This window comes from Pocillopora verrucosa, chromosome 10 (assembly GCF_036669915.1).
Source record: "Pocillopora verrucosa isolate sample1 chromosome 10, ASM3666991v2, whole genome shotgun sequence".
Taxonomy (NCBI): Eukaryota; Metazoa; Cnidaria; class Anthozoa; order Scleractinia; family Pocilloporidae; genus Pocillopora; species Pocillopora verrucosa.
In genome coordinates this window covers 13,942,052-13,958,084 of record NC_089321.1, presented here as the reverse complement: position 1 = coordinate 13,958,084, position 16,033 = coordinate 13,942,052, and the positions used below count along the sequence as shown (strand labels likewise).

Here is a 16,033-nt window from a genome sequence, read left to right as displayed (position 1 = left end):
TCCGTTTCCGGGCCAAAATTGCAAGGGAAACCAATCGCTGTGCAGTCTAGTGGAGCTCTTGACAACAATACGACAACAAGCATCAGAATTTTTTTCCTTATCAAATATTTGTTAATATATTGTTATTGCTTTTTCAGGTGGAGGTGGCTGGGTAAGATACGAAGTCGTGACATGTGCCATCAATTCATTGCAATTTTGACTATTTCTGTCAAAACATGCTGGCATCGATCCTAAAATTCAAAGAGATATAGGAATTCTTTGTTCAAAATGCCACCCATTGTTTCGATTGATAATTAAATTTGAAAGACTGGTAATTTGGCTTTCTCCTCCTCCCGATATAGTGATTACCTAATGTCAATGACGTCAGGTTCTCGTGCTAATGACCGGGGAGACTGGAGTCGACATTTTGTAAACTTCCAAAAATAGCTTCCAGTACTTCTCGCCCAAGGATCGTTGGATTCGGATGAACACAGCTTCATGTACAAGACAAATTAGTTATTTTTAGGGAAATGGCTGGCTGGATCACTTTTCCATTGAAGCGATCCGATGGTGTTGATTATAAAAAGCCATTGGAAAAATTTATCAAGAACACATTCTCTGCTGAGACGGCGGAAGAGAATGAAGACGCCATTTCTGAGCTTTCGAAGTTGAGAAACACTGTTGTAATGCAGACTTTGGATAAACATGAATCTGCTTTGGAGCCAATGCTCAGGTAAGAGCGACTTATCAGCAGGAAGGGACTACAGTGTGCGAATTCTCGTATGTTTCCTATGCTCGAAGTGCCGTTTGTATGTGCTGACACTATCTACCGTGACATCGATAGAAATTAGGTCCAGTTTACATGCAAATTTCGAAATTTTCATGGATACAGTTCAATTCAACAACATGTCTTCTCCACTAAACGGCATGAGTTACCTTTCTCGTTAAATCTAAAACTGTTATGTTAAAGGCTATATCATTCATAAATTTGAATGAAACATGACAGCAATATAATGCAGTCAGATACATTCATCAGGCTTTTCTTTCAACTATCTTATACGTTATGTTTTCCTTTCAAATTTGGTAGATTTAAGGATAAAATAAATAGAAAAATACTCTAACGTCATTAAGCATCATGTTAAAATCATGAAAACCGTTTTCGAGAATGAACGAGTGCGTGCAGCTGTATCGTTTTCATCGTAGCAGTAAGTTGGATAATGAATTTCTTTGCGAGGTTACCTCATTGACTTTTGTATTATGCAAAATACAAGGTGTCACGACTTTGAATTATCAGGAAATAGGAGAACAGCTATTTTTGGCTCTGTTATTTTTGTTAAATTATTTTTTGTCTTATTTATTTTTATTTTTGCAAGAAAGTGGGAGGGAGGGGTTGAAGCCCTTCCAGCCCTCCCTCGGTGTGGTCCTTGTATTATAGGGAGAAGTTGTATATTAGTCATTTCTAGGAGTTAAAAGGCTAAGTGTAGGTCCCATAGGTTTATAGATGTTCCACCACATTGCAAGTTGGTCCCCCCTGCTGCTTTATCCCATCTTGATGAGTTGGTCCCATTGAATATAGAAAGTTCATCCCCATCTCTACCAGTTAGTTTACAAATGAAAAACTTGTTTCCTCAGAGCAGAAAGTGTTTGATTATCAGAAGAACAGAACAATGAGGGTTTCATCAAAGATCCAAATTTGTTGAATTTGTCAGAAAAGGAGTTTGTTCTCCCACTAGGAGACAATTTGAAATATCAGAGGGTGACCTGGTAGAGGTCTGGGCTAAATGATAGTGAAAAGTCATCAGGAATAGGAGCAAATTAGAGGAGGCATGAACTTGATAAAGATATTGAAATTGCATTTATGTAGCAAGTTCAAAATGCATTATTTTTAATAGAGTGGACTGGACATTACATTAATCCAGTGTTTGGCTTCAGAAATAAAATGTTCACTTTTAATGGAACTTTATTTGAATATTATTCCCGAAATTAGGGTGTGGCTCACCAGCAGGTGTACCATGTACAAGGGTCTCAACAGTAATTTACTCTAACAATGTTTTTACCAGGTACTATGATCAACTGGAGGCAATGGAGGGGAAACTTCCTGTTTCAGAATCACAGGTAATTAATGAACAGTGGAAATGTAATATTTTTTTCAGTTCTTGTATGTCATTTTTTAGAGCAAGGGTTGAATATTATGTTTCTCATGCCTTTTTTTTTTTCTACAAATGGGGTTTTTTTTACATGGTGATCAATAATTTTTTCATGTATGTAATTGCTGTTGGTGTTTATTGAATAATTGTTTATTCTGATGTGTTCCCCTTTAGATAAGAATCTCATATACTTGGTATGATGCATTTGACAAAGGATCCTTGTTTGGTTATCGCAAAAGTTGTGAGTATTAAAGCTTTTCATGATTAGAAAGAATTTGTAGCTTCTATAGGAATGTGGCAGTCACATGGTGATGCTGTACTTCAAATCTTTGCCTCATGCACCTGACTGTTGTAATAGAAAGTGTATTCTGGAAGTTAAATTTGAGGCTGCTGATGAAATCCTAAAAAAAAAGAAACTAGTACTTACTTATGATACTGTACACCTGTAAATTATCAGAACCAAATGCACAGGATTAAGGTGACCTTGTCAAAACTCAAGTGAGATAAATATCTACTGAGTGTTTTATGTCTATAAGTTTGTTCAAAGACCTTATTTTCCTTTGTCCACAGCAATGTCAAGTCTAAAGTATGAGCGACTATGTGTATTATTCAACATTGGAGTTTTACAAGGACAAATCGCAGCAGCTCAGAATTTCCAAACGGATGAGGGATTAAAAACTGCAGCAAAAATGTTCCAGGTGAGCACATCACACTTAAGTCTGTTTATTCCAAGAAATATTTAACTGACAATGGATCAAGATACATGTAAATATTGGCAGTAGTATACTACTAGGTAACAAAGTACTCTAGGATCTCTTTAGGGTTATTGTACTTTAACATGAAGATAACCCCCTTGGTATTTGAACCTTTGTAAATTGTTTTTTTCAAATTTCCACCCTGGGGGACAAGAATTATGTTCAAATGCCCTTCATGCTGGTGTGACTTTCTACACTTCGACAAGTTAAAACTTAGACCTTGTAGGCCTTTTCTTCTGAGCCATTTGCTCACGAAAATGAACTATTTATCTTGAACATCCCCATGTTTAATTAATGATATAATGCTTGTATTCTGCTGGAAAGACCCTACACTTCCTGTTTAATTTCCCTGCCCCCCCCCCCCCAGACAATGATCAAATGCCTGTAGATTGCCCAGGGAAGGGGGGAGGATGTTGAAGCTTTGAACTAATCAGTGCATTACTGAGATTGTTATCATGCAGATAAGTAAAATTTGTTGACAACAATTTTGTTCTTATCAAATGATTGCTTTAACAGTCAGCCAGCGGAGCCTTTCAACAATTGAAGGATGCAGTGTTTCCCCAGCTAAATCAGGTACCAACACCTGACCTATCTGTGGAGATGTTGACGTTTTGTGCTGCCGTAATGTTAGCTCAAGGCCAGGAAAGTATCTGGAACAAAACTGAGCAAGGTAATGTCATCCAATTAAGTTACTTGAAATATTTGGTTAACCCTTTTCATCCTAACATCAGTAGCTATATTCTCTCTTCACATTTCTTTTGGTTACTGACAAGGGGAATTTGTTCATCAATCAAAGCTTCTTAGGTTGACAATCATTTCTGTTATATTCATGATCTTAATGAATGATTCAGCAGTATTACTGAAAGAGGAAATTGGAATCTGCTCAATCTGATGGTTTGAAAGTACGGAAGAATTTACTAGACATTCCCCATGCAGGTTTGGTATTTTAACCGCTGTCTAGTTGGGTAATCTGTTTGAGTGCTGGACTGCCAGTATTCTCATTACCTGTTTGCTGGATAATGTATGAATTTTTGAGGGAGAAGTTACATGTGAATCACTTCTGGGAGTTAAAGGGTTAAAGTGTAATTTGTTTATGTGACGATAAATGTGCATGCCATAAATTGGAAATGATAGCAAGAAATGCATCATTCTGTGACTAATAATTTGCGTATTTTGTAGATAAAATGAAGGATGCCGTGATCGCTAAGGTTGCTGCACAGGCAGCAGACTTTTACAAGAGTGCACTTAGTTCTGCTCAAATACAGTCAGTGAAACAAATGCTGGAGAAGGTAATAAGTTGTGACAACAATTTCTGTGATTTGTTTGTTTCATGTTTTGTGATGGCATTCTGTTTTTTTGCTGGGGGAGGTAGAGGGGGGTGGGAATTACATCCCATATAATCTGTGTTGGTATGTGCTGCTGCAAATTGGTATGGATTGCTACCATTATGGTCTGAAATTGTGTATGATTTTCAGGCAAACCAAGACTGTATTTTAAAGCGTTTGTGTTCTCAACTTCAAATGAATAATTCAGAAAGAGAAATAACCAAAAGATATCATTAGAGCTCAGTTTCCCTTTAATTGTACAATTTCTTAACTTTTGCATAATGTGAAGCTTAAATATGCAACAACAAAGCACAGGGAACTTGCAAACCAAGTTTAACTTAACCCTTTAGCTCCCAAGAGTGACTGAGACAATATTTTTCCCTTTGAATATTGATACAATATCAAGCAGACAAGTGATGAGGATGATGAAAAATATCAATTAAGGGATTATAACTTGATCCAATATGAAATTCTTCAAACTAAAATCGTAAAAATTGTGTAGCAGACACTAAGGAGAATTACTAATAAGATCTTGGGAGTGAAAGGATCAAGAAGCTAGGCGTAAAAACTGCTATGGATTCTGAAAAAAGGGTCGCGATTTGGAGAACGAGCCGGCGCACCATTTCCAAGAATTTCAAAGGGCAAATCTTCCGGAATGATTAAGCCATGAATTAGCATGTTGCAGATGTGGGAAAAGACTGCATGGGGCTGTCCTGGTGTACCGGTACACGGGGGAATTCCTATTGTTTTCATATCCATACATGGAGTTGTGATGCAGTTCGTTAATGTTTCGTTCCTTTGGGTACCGGTACACGAGGACACAACCGACTGCATTTTGTATTTCAATCCTCAATTGCCTCTTAGCCCATATTTTTGTGCCTAACAGTCGTCATTATGGCTGATAGCCGAGACATTTTATTTCTGGTTGGGTCAGTATATTTGATTAGAATGTCTGGCACCATGATATGTAATGCATTCTGTAACCAACACGGGTGCTCTTTCAAATTTCTTCTTTTTAGGAGTGGATTTCTATTCTATCGGCTAAATCGGAATTTTTTAAAGCTATAGCAGAGTATCACATGGCTCGAGTGGCCAAAGACAAAGCAGCTTATGGAGAGGGAGTAACAAGATTTAAGGTGAGTTAGGATGAGATAAGCATGCTACAGGATTTCGTTCGATGAGCGGGTGAGGGAAAAGGCTGCGGAAAATCTGACTCGAGCTCTTCTTAACACGGCGGTTATATGTGGGCATGCGCAAAGGGGTCAATTCTGGCTGGCCGCGTGCGAATTTCCCACGTAATGTATCAAAGGAATACATAAGAAACAGCCAATATCTCGCAAAATATACGTAAAAAATTGAAACGTTCATTAAAATTTCTTGAAAGGAAACAATAGATGGAAGAAGAAACCTCGAGACTTTTCAAAAAAAGAGCTTATTTAATTATCCGTTGGTTTTCGTTGTGGTTTTACGCCACTCAGCTAAAATGTACTCTAAGCAATTTACACTTAGTTCTCTACACTTTAAAATTTCTTATATCTTCTGGACCAACCTCATCTAGAGACTACTCTATATAACCCGCCAGGTAATGCCTTATTTACTGAGTCGAGGAAACATTGATGCGAATACGTGGAATGAAATTTCTGTTGTGCTCACGAAGAACGTATTTTTGTTCGGATTTAACGATTTCTCTTTTGGTCACTTGTTAAAACAAACGAAGGAAAAAACCAGAGGAAGAACGAATGACGACCAAGAGAGTATTAACGAACCAACAAGCGTTTTTCTTAAGCACAGTGTCTTTGCTTTTCAGCAAGCTGAACAACAAATGGCAAATGCTGTAAAACAGAGCATGGGACTTGTCGACTTCAAGGTAAGTTAAAAGCTTCTCTTTGTTAATTATTTGAGACTTTCCTTTTGACAGGCGCTCTGGACTCTAGGTCGAGCGGTCTGGGTTCGAACCCTGGCTGGGTCAATGTATTGAGCTCACAGGCAAGATAGTTTGGATCAATGTCAGAATCTAACCAACTGCGCGCTTACCCTTCCCCCTAACCAACAACAGTCAACTTATAACATTTTGAGGTTAAGGTTTACTCAGAACTGTTTTCTTTTCTGTTCAGACGTGGGAAGGAAGGATCAAGCGAGAGGCCACCGAGCTTAAGAAAGACAACGAGTTCATATATCACGAGAGAATGCCCGACATAGATTCCTTAGGGCCCATTGGTCGTGCTGCTCTCGCCAAGTCCTTACCGCTGTCCAAACCGGCCTCATCCAAGTTTACAGACTTGTTTTCCAAGTTGGTGCCCATGGCTGTCCATAATGCACTTCAAGCGTATGAATCTCGCAAAGGGGAAATCGTCAATTTTGAAGTTGGCCGACTTCGCGAAGGAACGCAATTAATGAACAGGTTTGAATTAGCAATATGTTGAAACACAAACAAAGTCGTATTACTGAAAAATACTTCCTGTTAGAGTTGTCACATGCAGGTGAGCCAACACAGCGGTCAAACCTCTGCGCGTGGCGTACTTTCAGGCTAAGAGGACTAAGTTTTCTCTTACGAGCTACAAACAATTACACAAGCTGTAAGCTACGGTGTTTTCAAAGCCTATAACTTTTTCGGTAAAGCTCAAAACAGAGTGGTAAATCAACAGGACACCCGTACTTGAATCAGCTTTGTGTTTGAAAAGTCTCGAGTATTCCCTTTTCCTCACTTTGGTTTCTATTAACAAATTTCTCTGAACTTTTCAATTTTCTTTCGCATATTTGGTGAGGTAGCGGGAAATTGGCGCGCGGACGGCCAGAACTAATCCCCTCGCGCATGTACCACGTTAGACCGCTGTGTTAGGTAAGTTTCGTCAAAGGTTTGCAAATTAGCTTTTACACTCAAATATAAAGTTAGAGCGAAATGTGGAATGATGCAAATTAAAACTATTTTAGTATTTTAAGTATACGCTAGGTTTCATTTAACGCTGGATTAACCACACACCAGAGCTTTATCCACGGTCTTGAGAATGAAACGGTGATAATTAGGATTTCCCTTAAACTTACTCTAGTGTATCAAAAAAACTTAATGAAATGAAACAAAATTCTGTTACCAGCTGAAATTTCTTTTAGGTCCACAGCATTGTGCTGTTTACATCACGGCTTTTGTGTTCCCTTTTCAGTGTTCTTGCGTCGCTGAACTTACCGGCAGCCATAGAAGACTTGTCAGGACAGACAATTCCCAAGTCGGTGTTGGACAAATCAGCAGCAGTGAACGAAAAGGGAGGTTTGAATGCCATCGATAAGTTGATGCAGGATTTGCCAGAACTTCTCGAGAGAAATAGAGAGATCCTGGACGAGGTGAATTTTTTTGAAAGTGTTTTTCCTCTCCCTTTCCCCCCCCCCCCCCCACCCCCCCCCCCCCGCATCCTTTTTGATCCATATGAGCGCTAACCGATTTTGCACCTAAAGTTTATAGAGAAACGAACTGAAAAAGGTAAAATCGAAACCAATAGTAGATTACAAGAATTAGAGGTATCAAAGGCCTCTGATGTAGCTGTAAATTCTTGCATCGGCAGGATTACTTGTTACTTCTCAATGTGAAGTATTTAACATTGGCTATAGTTTACAATTGTTGAGCCTTATGCAATAGAAATATTCTTGTGTTTCCAGGCAACGCGAATGATGGACGAGGAGGAGCGTCAAGACACACAAATGAGAGAACGCTTCACGACTAAATGGACTCCAAAACCGTCCGCTGAACTCACAATGCAGTTGAGACAGGAAGCTGACAAATATCGCGGCATTTTGGAAAATGCAGTGCGAGCTGACGCTATTGTTAGAGAGAAATACAATAATCATCGACGGAACATGGATCTGCTAAGTAAAGGAGAGGTATGAATTTTTTCAGTTGTTTTTGAAAAATATGGGACATATGGGAAGTTGAATAGGGCAGGCGAGTAGCTTTGAAAGCTTGGAGGGTCTGTCTTTCCCGGAGAGGCTCGGGCATCTCTTGTGTAGGAAATTCTGAAGTTCCGGTCTATTGCGGTTGTATTTCTCGAGTTTTGAGGTTCGTTTGAAATAATTTTGTGTTGTTGTTCCTGAAAGTCGACCAATTGGAACCAAGATAATTTGGTTACATCAACTGAGTTGATAATGTGAATTGGCCTCTGTAAAGAGTTTCTAAAGCTGACGTTTTAAGCGGTAGCCCTTTGGTAGAGTGAAAGGCTAAAGTTCTCTATGTCAGCTTTATAAACCCCTTACAGTGGCCAATTTATAGTATCAACTCATTTGATAAAGCCAAATTATCTTTTTTTACCCCTGTAGACGCAGCAACACAGTTCCTTTAGAAACTTACCCCCTTTATTCAATTGGAACCAAGTTGAGGAGAATTACGTGTATGTAAGGAGTACAATGACTGCTGTGTCTGTACGACGGGAGGGTAGCAAGTTTATAGTAAGAGGGTAGATTTACTCGCTACCCAGTTGTTATTACCCTTGGAGTTACGGCAAAAACCGTAAAAACCGTATAAGAACCTAAAATTAATTAATAAGAACTTGTTTAAGCATCTCTCTTAAAAGAAGCACTCTAGGCTAAAATCTCGATCCAGGTTTTTATTTTTAGAAACCAGAGTTTGTTCAGATTTTATAAAGTACATCGCATGCGATACAAAAAGGTAACAAAAACTAGCCAGAACACCAGCAATGTTATAAGACCACAACACTGTACTGTCAATATTAAGAACCAAGGTTGCCTAATTTCACCGTAAACACTATTATATAAGAACCTATGAAGGCAAACTTGGAAAAACCTAGGTTCTTACTAGCGGGTTTTTACTGTATTACGTCATTCTTTAAATTGGAGTAAGTGTCAGTTGAGCGCCGAAAGTACTTTGGGATTGCATTGGGTTTTCTTCACTGCGGTCCTTGATTGGTCTATAAAACTCGCGCCAAGGCGGTAGCCAATTACGATTAATCATTACGCGATCACTCACTTTTTTCCCACCCTCAAGTCTGTACACATGGATTTCTTTTAAATTCTCTTTGGCTACTTTTAATGATTCTTCAAATTTTGGGTTTAGCCTATTGTTAGCTCTCGTCATTAGGGTGAGGGTTTTTCTTAGGGTTCCACGGTTTTCTTGAATCCTCAAAAACGCGGCAATACTTTGAATTTCGATTCGATGTGGAAACTTTTGACGAGAAGGGCCACCTCTGCCTCAAAAAAAGTGCACCGAAGTGGAGGTCGCTAGTAGGGGATTTTTACCGAGCTGTGAAGCGGCAAGGTAAAAACCTCTAGCCACTGACACTAGCTAGCCAATGACACCGCTAGCCACCTTACTGAGGCGAGTACCTGTTTTAGTATGTACTGAAACAGTGAGTTTATAAAGCATAAAAAGGTGATTTTAAGTCATTTATTCCTCTAATGATTGCAATATTTTCGGGCTCAAATCCCGCGCGAGTTGCTTGGAAGTGAAGTTGCAAAGGATATTCGGGGTTTGAGTAGCCAATCAGAGTGCGCCTTTAACGCTATCCACTGTTTTACTAACCGTATATACTTTTACGTCATAGTCGAAGATGAAATTCATTTCCTGCTCAGGCATGCGATTACTTTCACACCCCGTTTGTCGGAGCAGTTCTGTGACACGCGCAGACGTTTCGTGACTTATTTGTAGGTGGATAGAACTGAACCAAACACTTTGTATCCCATTTCAGGCGCAGTTGGCAGCAGCCATACCTAAAGTTGGAGCTGCCTCATCCTCTTCAGCTTCAAGCCCGGCTGTGAAAGAACTGAGGAAACTAATGGAGCAAGTAGACACTATCAAAGCCGAGAGGGATGCTATAGAACAGGACCTGAAAGTGCAGCAGGACGATATGGGTGAGCTGAGAGATACAAGGGTGATACGAGGGCGATATCACAATTGGAGAAATTCTGGGTTGAGTGTCAAAAGTAACACGGAATCGTACTGTTTTAGCTTTGCAGCGGCTTGTGATTGGTCTAAAAAACTCCACCCTCTTGACCAATCAGAAAACTAAGACCAAGCAAGACTCGGTCACTCGCGTTTTCCCGCGCTTTAGGCAGCTTGTTAATTTTTCCTCTAGTTCTCATTGGTTTCTTGTGATGTCTTCTTTGTTCTGATTGGTCCTTCGCAATAATTACTCTGGTTTTGGCTTTGACACTCACGTGAAATGTGCTCTATCGGTGCGACATTTGAAATTTTGTGATTAGGTGAAAAGTTTGCAAAATTCAAATGAAAAACGGTGTCCGCGAACATTTATCAATCGCAAAATTAGCTGTATAAAGTCTAGGAGAGTAGCAGAGTGGAGAGGAGAGGAGCAGCGGATAATGCATCTTGCGAACCAAATCATTTCCTTCTCAGAAAGATGAGAGAAAACGAAGAAAAGCAAAGCAAGAACCCTTCTCTGACTGCTAAAGAAAGACGGCATATACTGTTTATCAGTAATACTTTGAAAAGCACGCGAACATTTCCGTTTTCCTCTGTTTTTCTTTCAAGCTGTGAAATTCCTGAGCGCCCTTGCTGCTGATGGTACAATACCGGATGTCGAGGCTATCATCAGTTCCAATCTGAGTGCAGGCTTTGATTCAGTGAAGGAAAGTGTTTCTGAGAGTATTGCGAGACAGGAGAAGATTCTGGCTGCAGTACAGGTAGGTGGAATCGTTGTGAGATGAAATCACTTAGACCAAGTGTGCACTAAACAATTTTAACCTTTTCGCTCCCAAAATCTAAGTGGGAGCTCTCTCGACAGTGTGCTGGACATTTCTTTAAATTTTAGCTATGTGAATTTCGTGTTAAATCAAAATATCTCCCTCAGTTGATACTGTTTCTTCTGATTGAAATTGTATTGATATTATAAGGATAAGTTCCTTTTTGATCCCTTCAAGAAGGTTAAGGGGAAAGTAAGTATTGACGACCTTCTTCTCACGACCAAACTTCATTAAAGAAATTGCAGAAGTTGAAACCATTACGCTAATGATGTTTTGAGTCATCTAAGAGTTACAGAAAATCCCTAATTTGTTGTCGAAAATTATCCGGGATTGTTGTGGATTTGCTTTACTTCGTTGTATGATTGGTCCAGAAAATTCGCGGCATTTTCTCAACCAATCAGACTCAAAACTAAAATCAATAGCACCTTGGTCACACGCGTTTTCCCGCGCTTCAGGCAGATCGCTGGTGTTAACATTGAGTTTTTATTGGTTCCTTGCTATATTTTCCTTTATCCTGATTGGCTGTTGCGATAACATTAGTTTTTAGTTTTACGACTTTGAATCGAAAAGCGCTCTAAGTAGAGCTTGACTTTGTGATAATAGTTTGCCAGAGTTAACCAACATCAAAGGCACAAAAATAGACCAGAAAAGGAACGTGGATGTATTGAAGAGGGCGAAGATAAACTCGGATAATATTCGACAGGTTTTTAAAATGTTGGCTAAATTTTTCTAGATGGCGAAATCATGGTTCAGCTTTTGTGATATTTGAATGATAGCTACGAGATGGAATTCAGCGCGAGAAATCAGCGAGTGATTGAAAAGAACATGGAACGTAATTTTAGGCTCAATGACCAACTGTTGGGATTCAAGGTCGGACAAGCGATCAAAATTTTAAACTATTTTAAAACCTTAAAGATTCACGCACTTGAGAAGTTTTTTTTTAATTCCTTTTTTTTCTTTTTTTTTTCCGCTCAAGGCTGCTAATGATAAGTTTGTGAAAGAAAAGCAGTCTGGACAGGCAGCCTCTGAACGGGAAACTATGCTGAAGGACCTGGCGACAGCTTATGACATTTACATGGAGTTAATTGGTAATCTACAAGAAGGAACAAAGGTGAAGGACGATAGCAGTTGATAGTTTGAATAAAATTAAGATTCTCACTAATTCTGTTGTTGTTCTCTTGCAGTTTTACAATGATTTTACGCCGATATTGGTGCGTTACCAACAGAAATCCAGTGATCTTGTGTTCGCTCGAAAAACAGAGCGTGAAGAGTTGTCCAGGTAAGAAAACCGTGCCCCGCCATATTCAGTCGAGAGCGCTAGATTTAGCCTTTAGTTTCATAGCCTTTTTATTGGTTGGTGAGAGACTCGACGGCTTGCCCTTTCACACGCTGACATCAGTTTGCATTTTCTCCTTACTGCTCTCTATACATTCACTAATGTGCTGACAAGGAGAATTTGTTGAACAATTAGGCGCTTCTCTCGGGTAGTTAGTGATCATTTCGTTTATTCTCGTGATCCTAATGTGTGATTCATGGTTGATATTGTAAGGAGAAATTAGATGTTAGTCACTTTAAGGGGTCCAAAGGTTAATGAATAGTGCGCTAGACTCCAGAGAGACAGGGTGTGCTCTTGTTTCGATCCCTGGAAAGAATCATTCCCTGCTTTTACGAGCAGGGAAATGATAATGATTTAATACATCTTATAAGTTTGTATAATCAGATTAAATCGCGCAAGCGTGGTCCATATTCCCATTTTCCATGTTGTTGACGTATGTGAACGTCATCAATACTCAAGAAACAAGGGTTGCTCTTGGCCACGCCTTGAGCTACTTTTACGTATCTCTTTGGTCCTCCAAACTTTCCGCGTGCTTCATATCTCGATGAACACGTGCTGGCTTATGAAACAATGCTGAGGCACCCTCATAGTGCCTCTCCACCCAGGAGTATACATGGGAACCACTAAACAGTCAGAGGAAACCTAATCAAATGCTGGAATTAACTTACGATCGTATAGAAAAGTCGTTAATTTTTAATGTGCGCGCTGATCACTTTTAAAATTATGTTTGGTAAAGATGCGTACTAAGGAGAGACCCGTAAAAAATTTCAAGTTCTCACAATGCGTGTCTTCACCAACAGTAGAAAAATTTTAAGTTTCAAGCTTTTTCTTTCTTTTTCTCACACATGTATTTCAGAGACCTCCAGAAGACAATAGCAAACCAACCGGCGGAACCAACACCTCAAGCGCCACCACATCATCAACCTTCAGGTCTGTCGAGTTTCAAGTAAACGACATCAACACAATTATTCACAAGAGCAGCTGTAACGATTCCATTAGGAAACATTTTAATAGGGTCACACATAGTTATGGTTTCTACCGCGTCTTTGCTCCTCGTTTAAAATGGTCATAGTGAAAGTGCTCACGACAAAGGAGGGCTTACTGTGTAACTGTCTTGGGAATGAGGAGAGACTCGTCAATTTCTTTTCGTTGTGTTGATTTCAGGTGCGCGGGTGCCTCCTGGCCGCCCTCCACCCCCATCAGCCCAGCCACAGCAGCAGCAGCAACCTCCGTCTGCCCCATCTCCAGGCGCGCCTCCGATGGCTCCTCCACCAGGAGCTCCCCAACAGTACCCCCCTCAGCAATATCAACCTATGCCTCCCCCCGGATACATGCCCTATCAGTACGGAGGGTACCCCGGATATGCACCTCCGCTACCACCTGGTTACTACAACTACGGTGGTTATGGAATGCCGCAGGGATACCCCCCTCAGGGACAGCAACCTCCCCCGGGAGGTTATCCACGGCAATAGATCATGTGAATTGTATTATTTCTTAAGATTTAAGTTAATTGTCGATTAGTCTAGAATCTTCTCTTTCTGTCGACAGTCTGCCCCGATAGAGACCTAACTCTTGTGGGAGGGGGGGATATTTAGGATTCAGTACTAGTCTGGTAGGTAGATTTAAAACTGTCATTACAATGTAGGCATAATTTCTAATTAACGTTTTGAGGAAAGTTTATCAACAGCAGGCACAACTATGTATTCACCCACGGATGTAAAATCACGGCTAAAAATCTCGGTTGTAAAATCACGGATGTAAATTCACAGATATAAAATCACGGATTCCAAATATTTTACGAACTCTTAATGGAATTTATGTACTTTAAAATTTCCAGAAATGGCAGACTGATCAAGAAGAGAATTCGTCTTTGTTAGCCAAGATAAACCTGGTTTATTGCCAGAGCTTGAATTTTCTTGATGGAGTCAGGCTGCAAGATTAAGAACGCAAGATCGATTAAAACGTATACAACTGAAGATGTCCCATTTATAGAAAAAATACAGAATTCTGGAGGTTTTCCCTGGTCACAGCCATCACTTATCCTTGTCTGTTGAACGGGCGGGGTAACGGGTTGAAGTTTTAGAATTTATTTGACAGTGAGATCGTTTGATTTGAAAATTTGTTCCTTTTCTTTTTTGGCCGATATTTCGGTAACATAAACAATGTAGCTTATCTATTTGGACTTTTCCTTTGTTGTTCGCTAGAAAATAAAAATTCCTGATGCATAAGAAATCAAGAAAGCACTCTGGGATTGTACTCGTTTATTCATTGTTAAAAAAAAAAACAGGTGCCGCCTGTCCTTCTATCAGTTCCTTTTTCCTCTATTCGGTGAGGTGGAGGGGAGGAGGAGAAGGGTGGGGTGGAGAACCGTTCCCAAGTACTTCGCCTTGTTCCCAGAGCGTGAGCCTGGTCACTAACTAGGATACAGGAGACGAAGGTTGTTTCGTCCTAACCCAAAATCCTCTAAACCTCCCCTTAGACAATTATTGAGAAAGTTCACAAGTTTGTAAAATCAGACCATCAGCAGCCCCCTTTATATTAATTTTTATCTCAGTATCATGATCAAGCGGGAAATAACTCAGCGTTTCAAAAGTAGAATTTACGGCGCTTTGAGAAGGTTCTTGGTCTGGGATCAGATCCTTGATTTTACTTTCATTTTTGCATTTTGCGCACGGCGCTGGTCACAGCGTTTTGGGAAATAACTGACAATAACTGTAAGGGTAATGACATCCCATAAAGATGAGGCGGATCAATATCAGTATGTGGGCAACTGCCCACCTACCCCTCCCCTAATTCAACAACAGTCAATTGATAACAAGTTAAGGCCAATGTTGGGTTACGGGAGGGGTAGGTGGGCAGTTGCCCAGGTACTGATATTGATCCGATGAGGCTCTATGAAAAGCTTTCCAAAGATGATCAGTTCGTCGATCTATTATCTTACGAGAAGTTTTCAATAGAAATTTAAACAAATCTGACGTCTGGAGCGCCCCTAGTGTGTTATGTTTGTAAAAGTACTTTTGACTATGAGAATTTATCTAGTGAATTGGTTTATTAACCAAAATGCGGACACATTTGAAAGCACTCCGCGGTTTTAGCTTATCCCCCTTCGCCAAGTGTATTACTTGCATTTACCCGCCTGAGTCTTTACAGCCATGATTTCTTCGAAAGTGAACGACAAAATTGACCTTTGTTTTAGGTTTGTTTTCTGCCAAAATGGAAATGATCCTCTTTTTTGAATGCATATATTTTTCGCATAAATTTACAACTTGTTGTTAAGGAGACGTCAGTTTTCTTGCTGTTTGCCACCCGCGTTTTCAAACGTGATTTTAAATATTTTCATTGCAATAATCACAGTCCTCTTATTTTCTTGAATAACTCTTTGAACCCTGACATCAGTATGTATATTCTCCGTACTATTCTCTTTAAATTTCCTGAGGTACTGACAAGGAGAATTTGTCCAATAATCAAGGGCTTCCTTAGTTGGTGATCATTTCCTCAGTTTGTTCTCGTGACCCTGATGTTTGATTCAAGAGTGAAATTTGATGCTAGTCACTCCATGGGGGAAGGGTTTTAATATCTGTTACAGACAAGATATCCTTACCCCTCTGGTACAAGGCCAAGAGTAAGAGACTCCACAAAAGTTTGTCATATCAAGGTCCAGGAATGATGCATTACTCAGTCACTTCTGTCGTTGCGGTCCCCCTGATTTCTTTACGTGCTGTGCGTTTGTCTTTTAGTTTGTTCAGTGTCTTCAATATTTTCCCGAAACATTTTCTCACTTGTGCTGTGGTA

The 16,033-nt window shown here is 39.8% G+C and overlaps 1 protein-coding gene across 1 annotated transcript; it reads left to right on the top strand.

The window, feature by feature from the left end:
* Nucleotides 1–430: 430 nt before the first annotated feature.
* On the top strand, nt 431–14,484 carry LOC131771760 (programmed cell death 6-interacting protein). Its single transcript, XM_059087619.2, has 17 exons — nt 431–712; nt 2,040–2,094; nt 2,301–2,367; nt 2,697–2,824; nt 3,398–3,551; nt 4,061–4,170; nt 5,226–5,342; nt 6,014–6,073; nt 6,321–6,607; nt 7,365–7,542; nt 7,855–8,076; nt 9,894–10,056; nt 10,694–10,845; nt 11,882–12,016; nt 12,090–12,184; nt 13,098–13,171; nt 13,406–14,484. Exons 1-17 carry the CDS (start codon nt 510–512, stop codon nt 13,711–13,713), a joined length of 2,508 nt encoding a protein of 835 aa, XP_058943602.2. The 5' UTR covers nt 431–509; the 3' UTR covers nt 13,714–14,484.
* The last annotated feature ends 1,549 nt before the right edge of the window (nt 14,485–16,033 follow it).

What these genes read in the sequence shown, in the direction of transcription:
- LOC131771760 (XM_059087619.2), top strand. Translation starts at nt 510, where the DNA reads ATGGCTGGCTGGATCACTTTTCCATTGAAGCGATCCGATGGTGTTGAT. An exon ending in ATCTACAAGAAGGAACAAAG is followed by an intron (nt 12,017 to 12,089) that starts GTGAAGGACGAT and finishes GTTCTCTTGCAG; the next exon opens with TTTTACAATGATTTTACGCC. An exon ending in GAGCGTGAAGAGTTGTCCAG is followed by an intron (nt 12,185 to 13,097) that starts GTAAGAAAACCG and finishes CATGTATTTCAG; the next exon opens with AGACCTCCAGAAGACAATAG.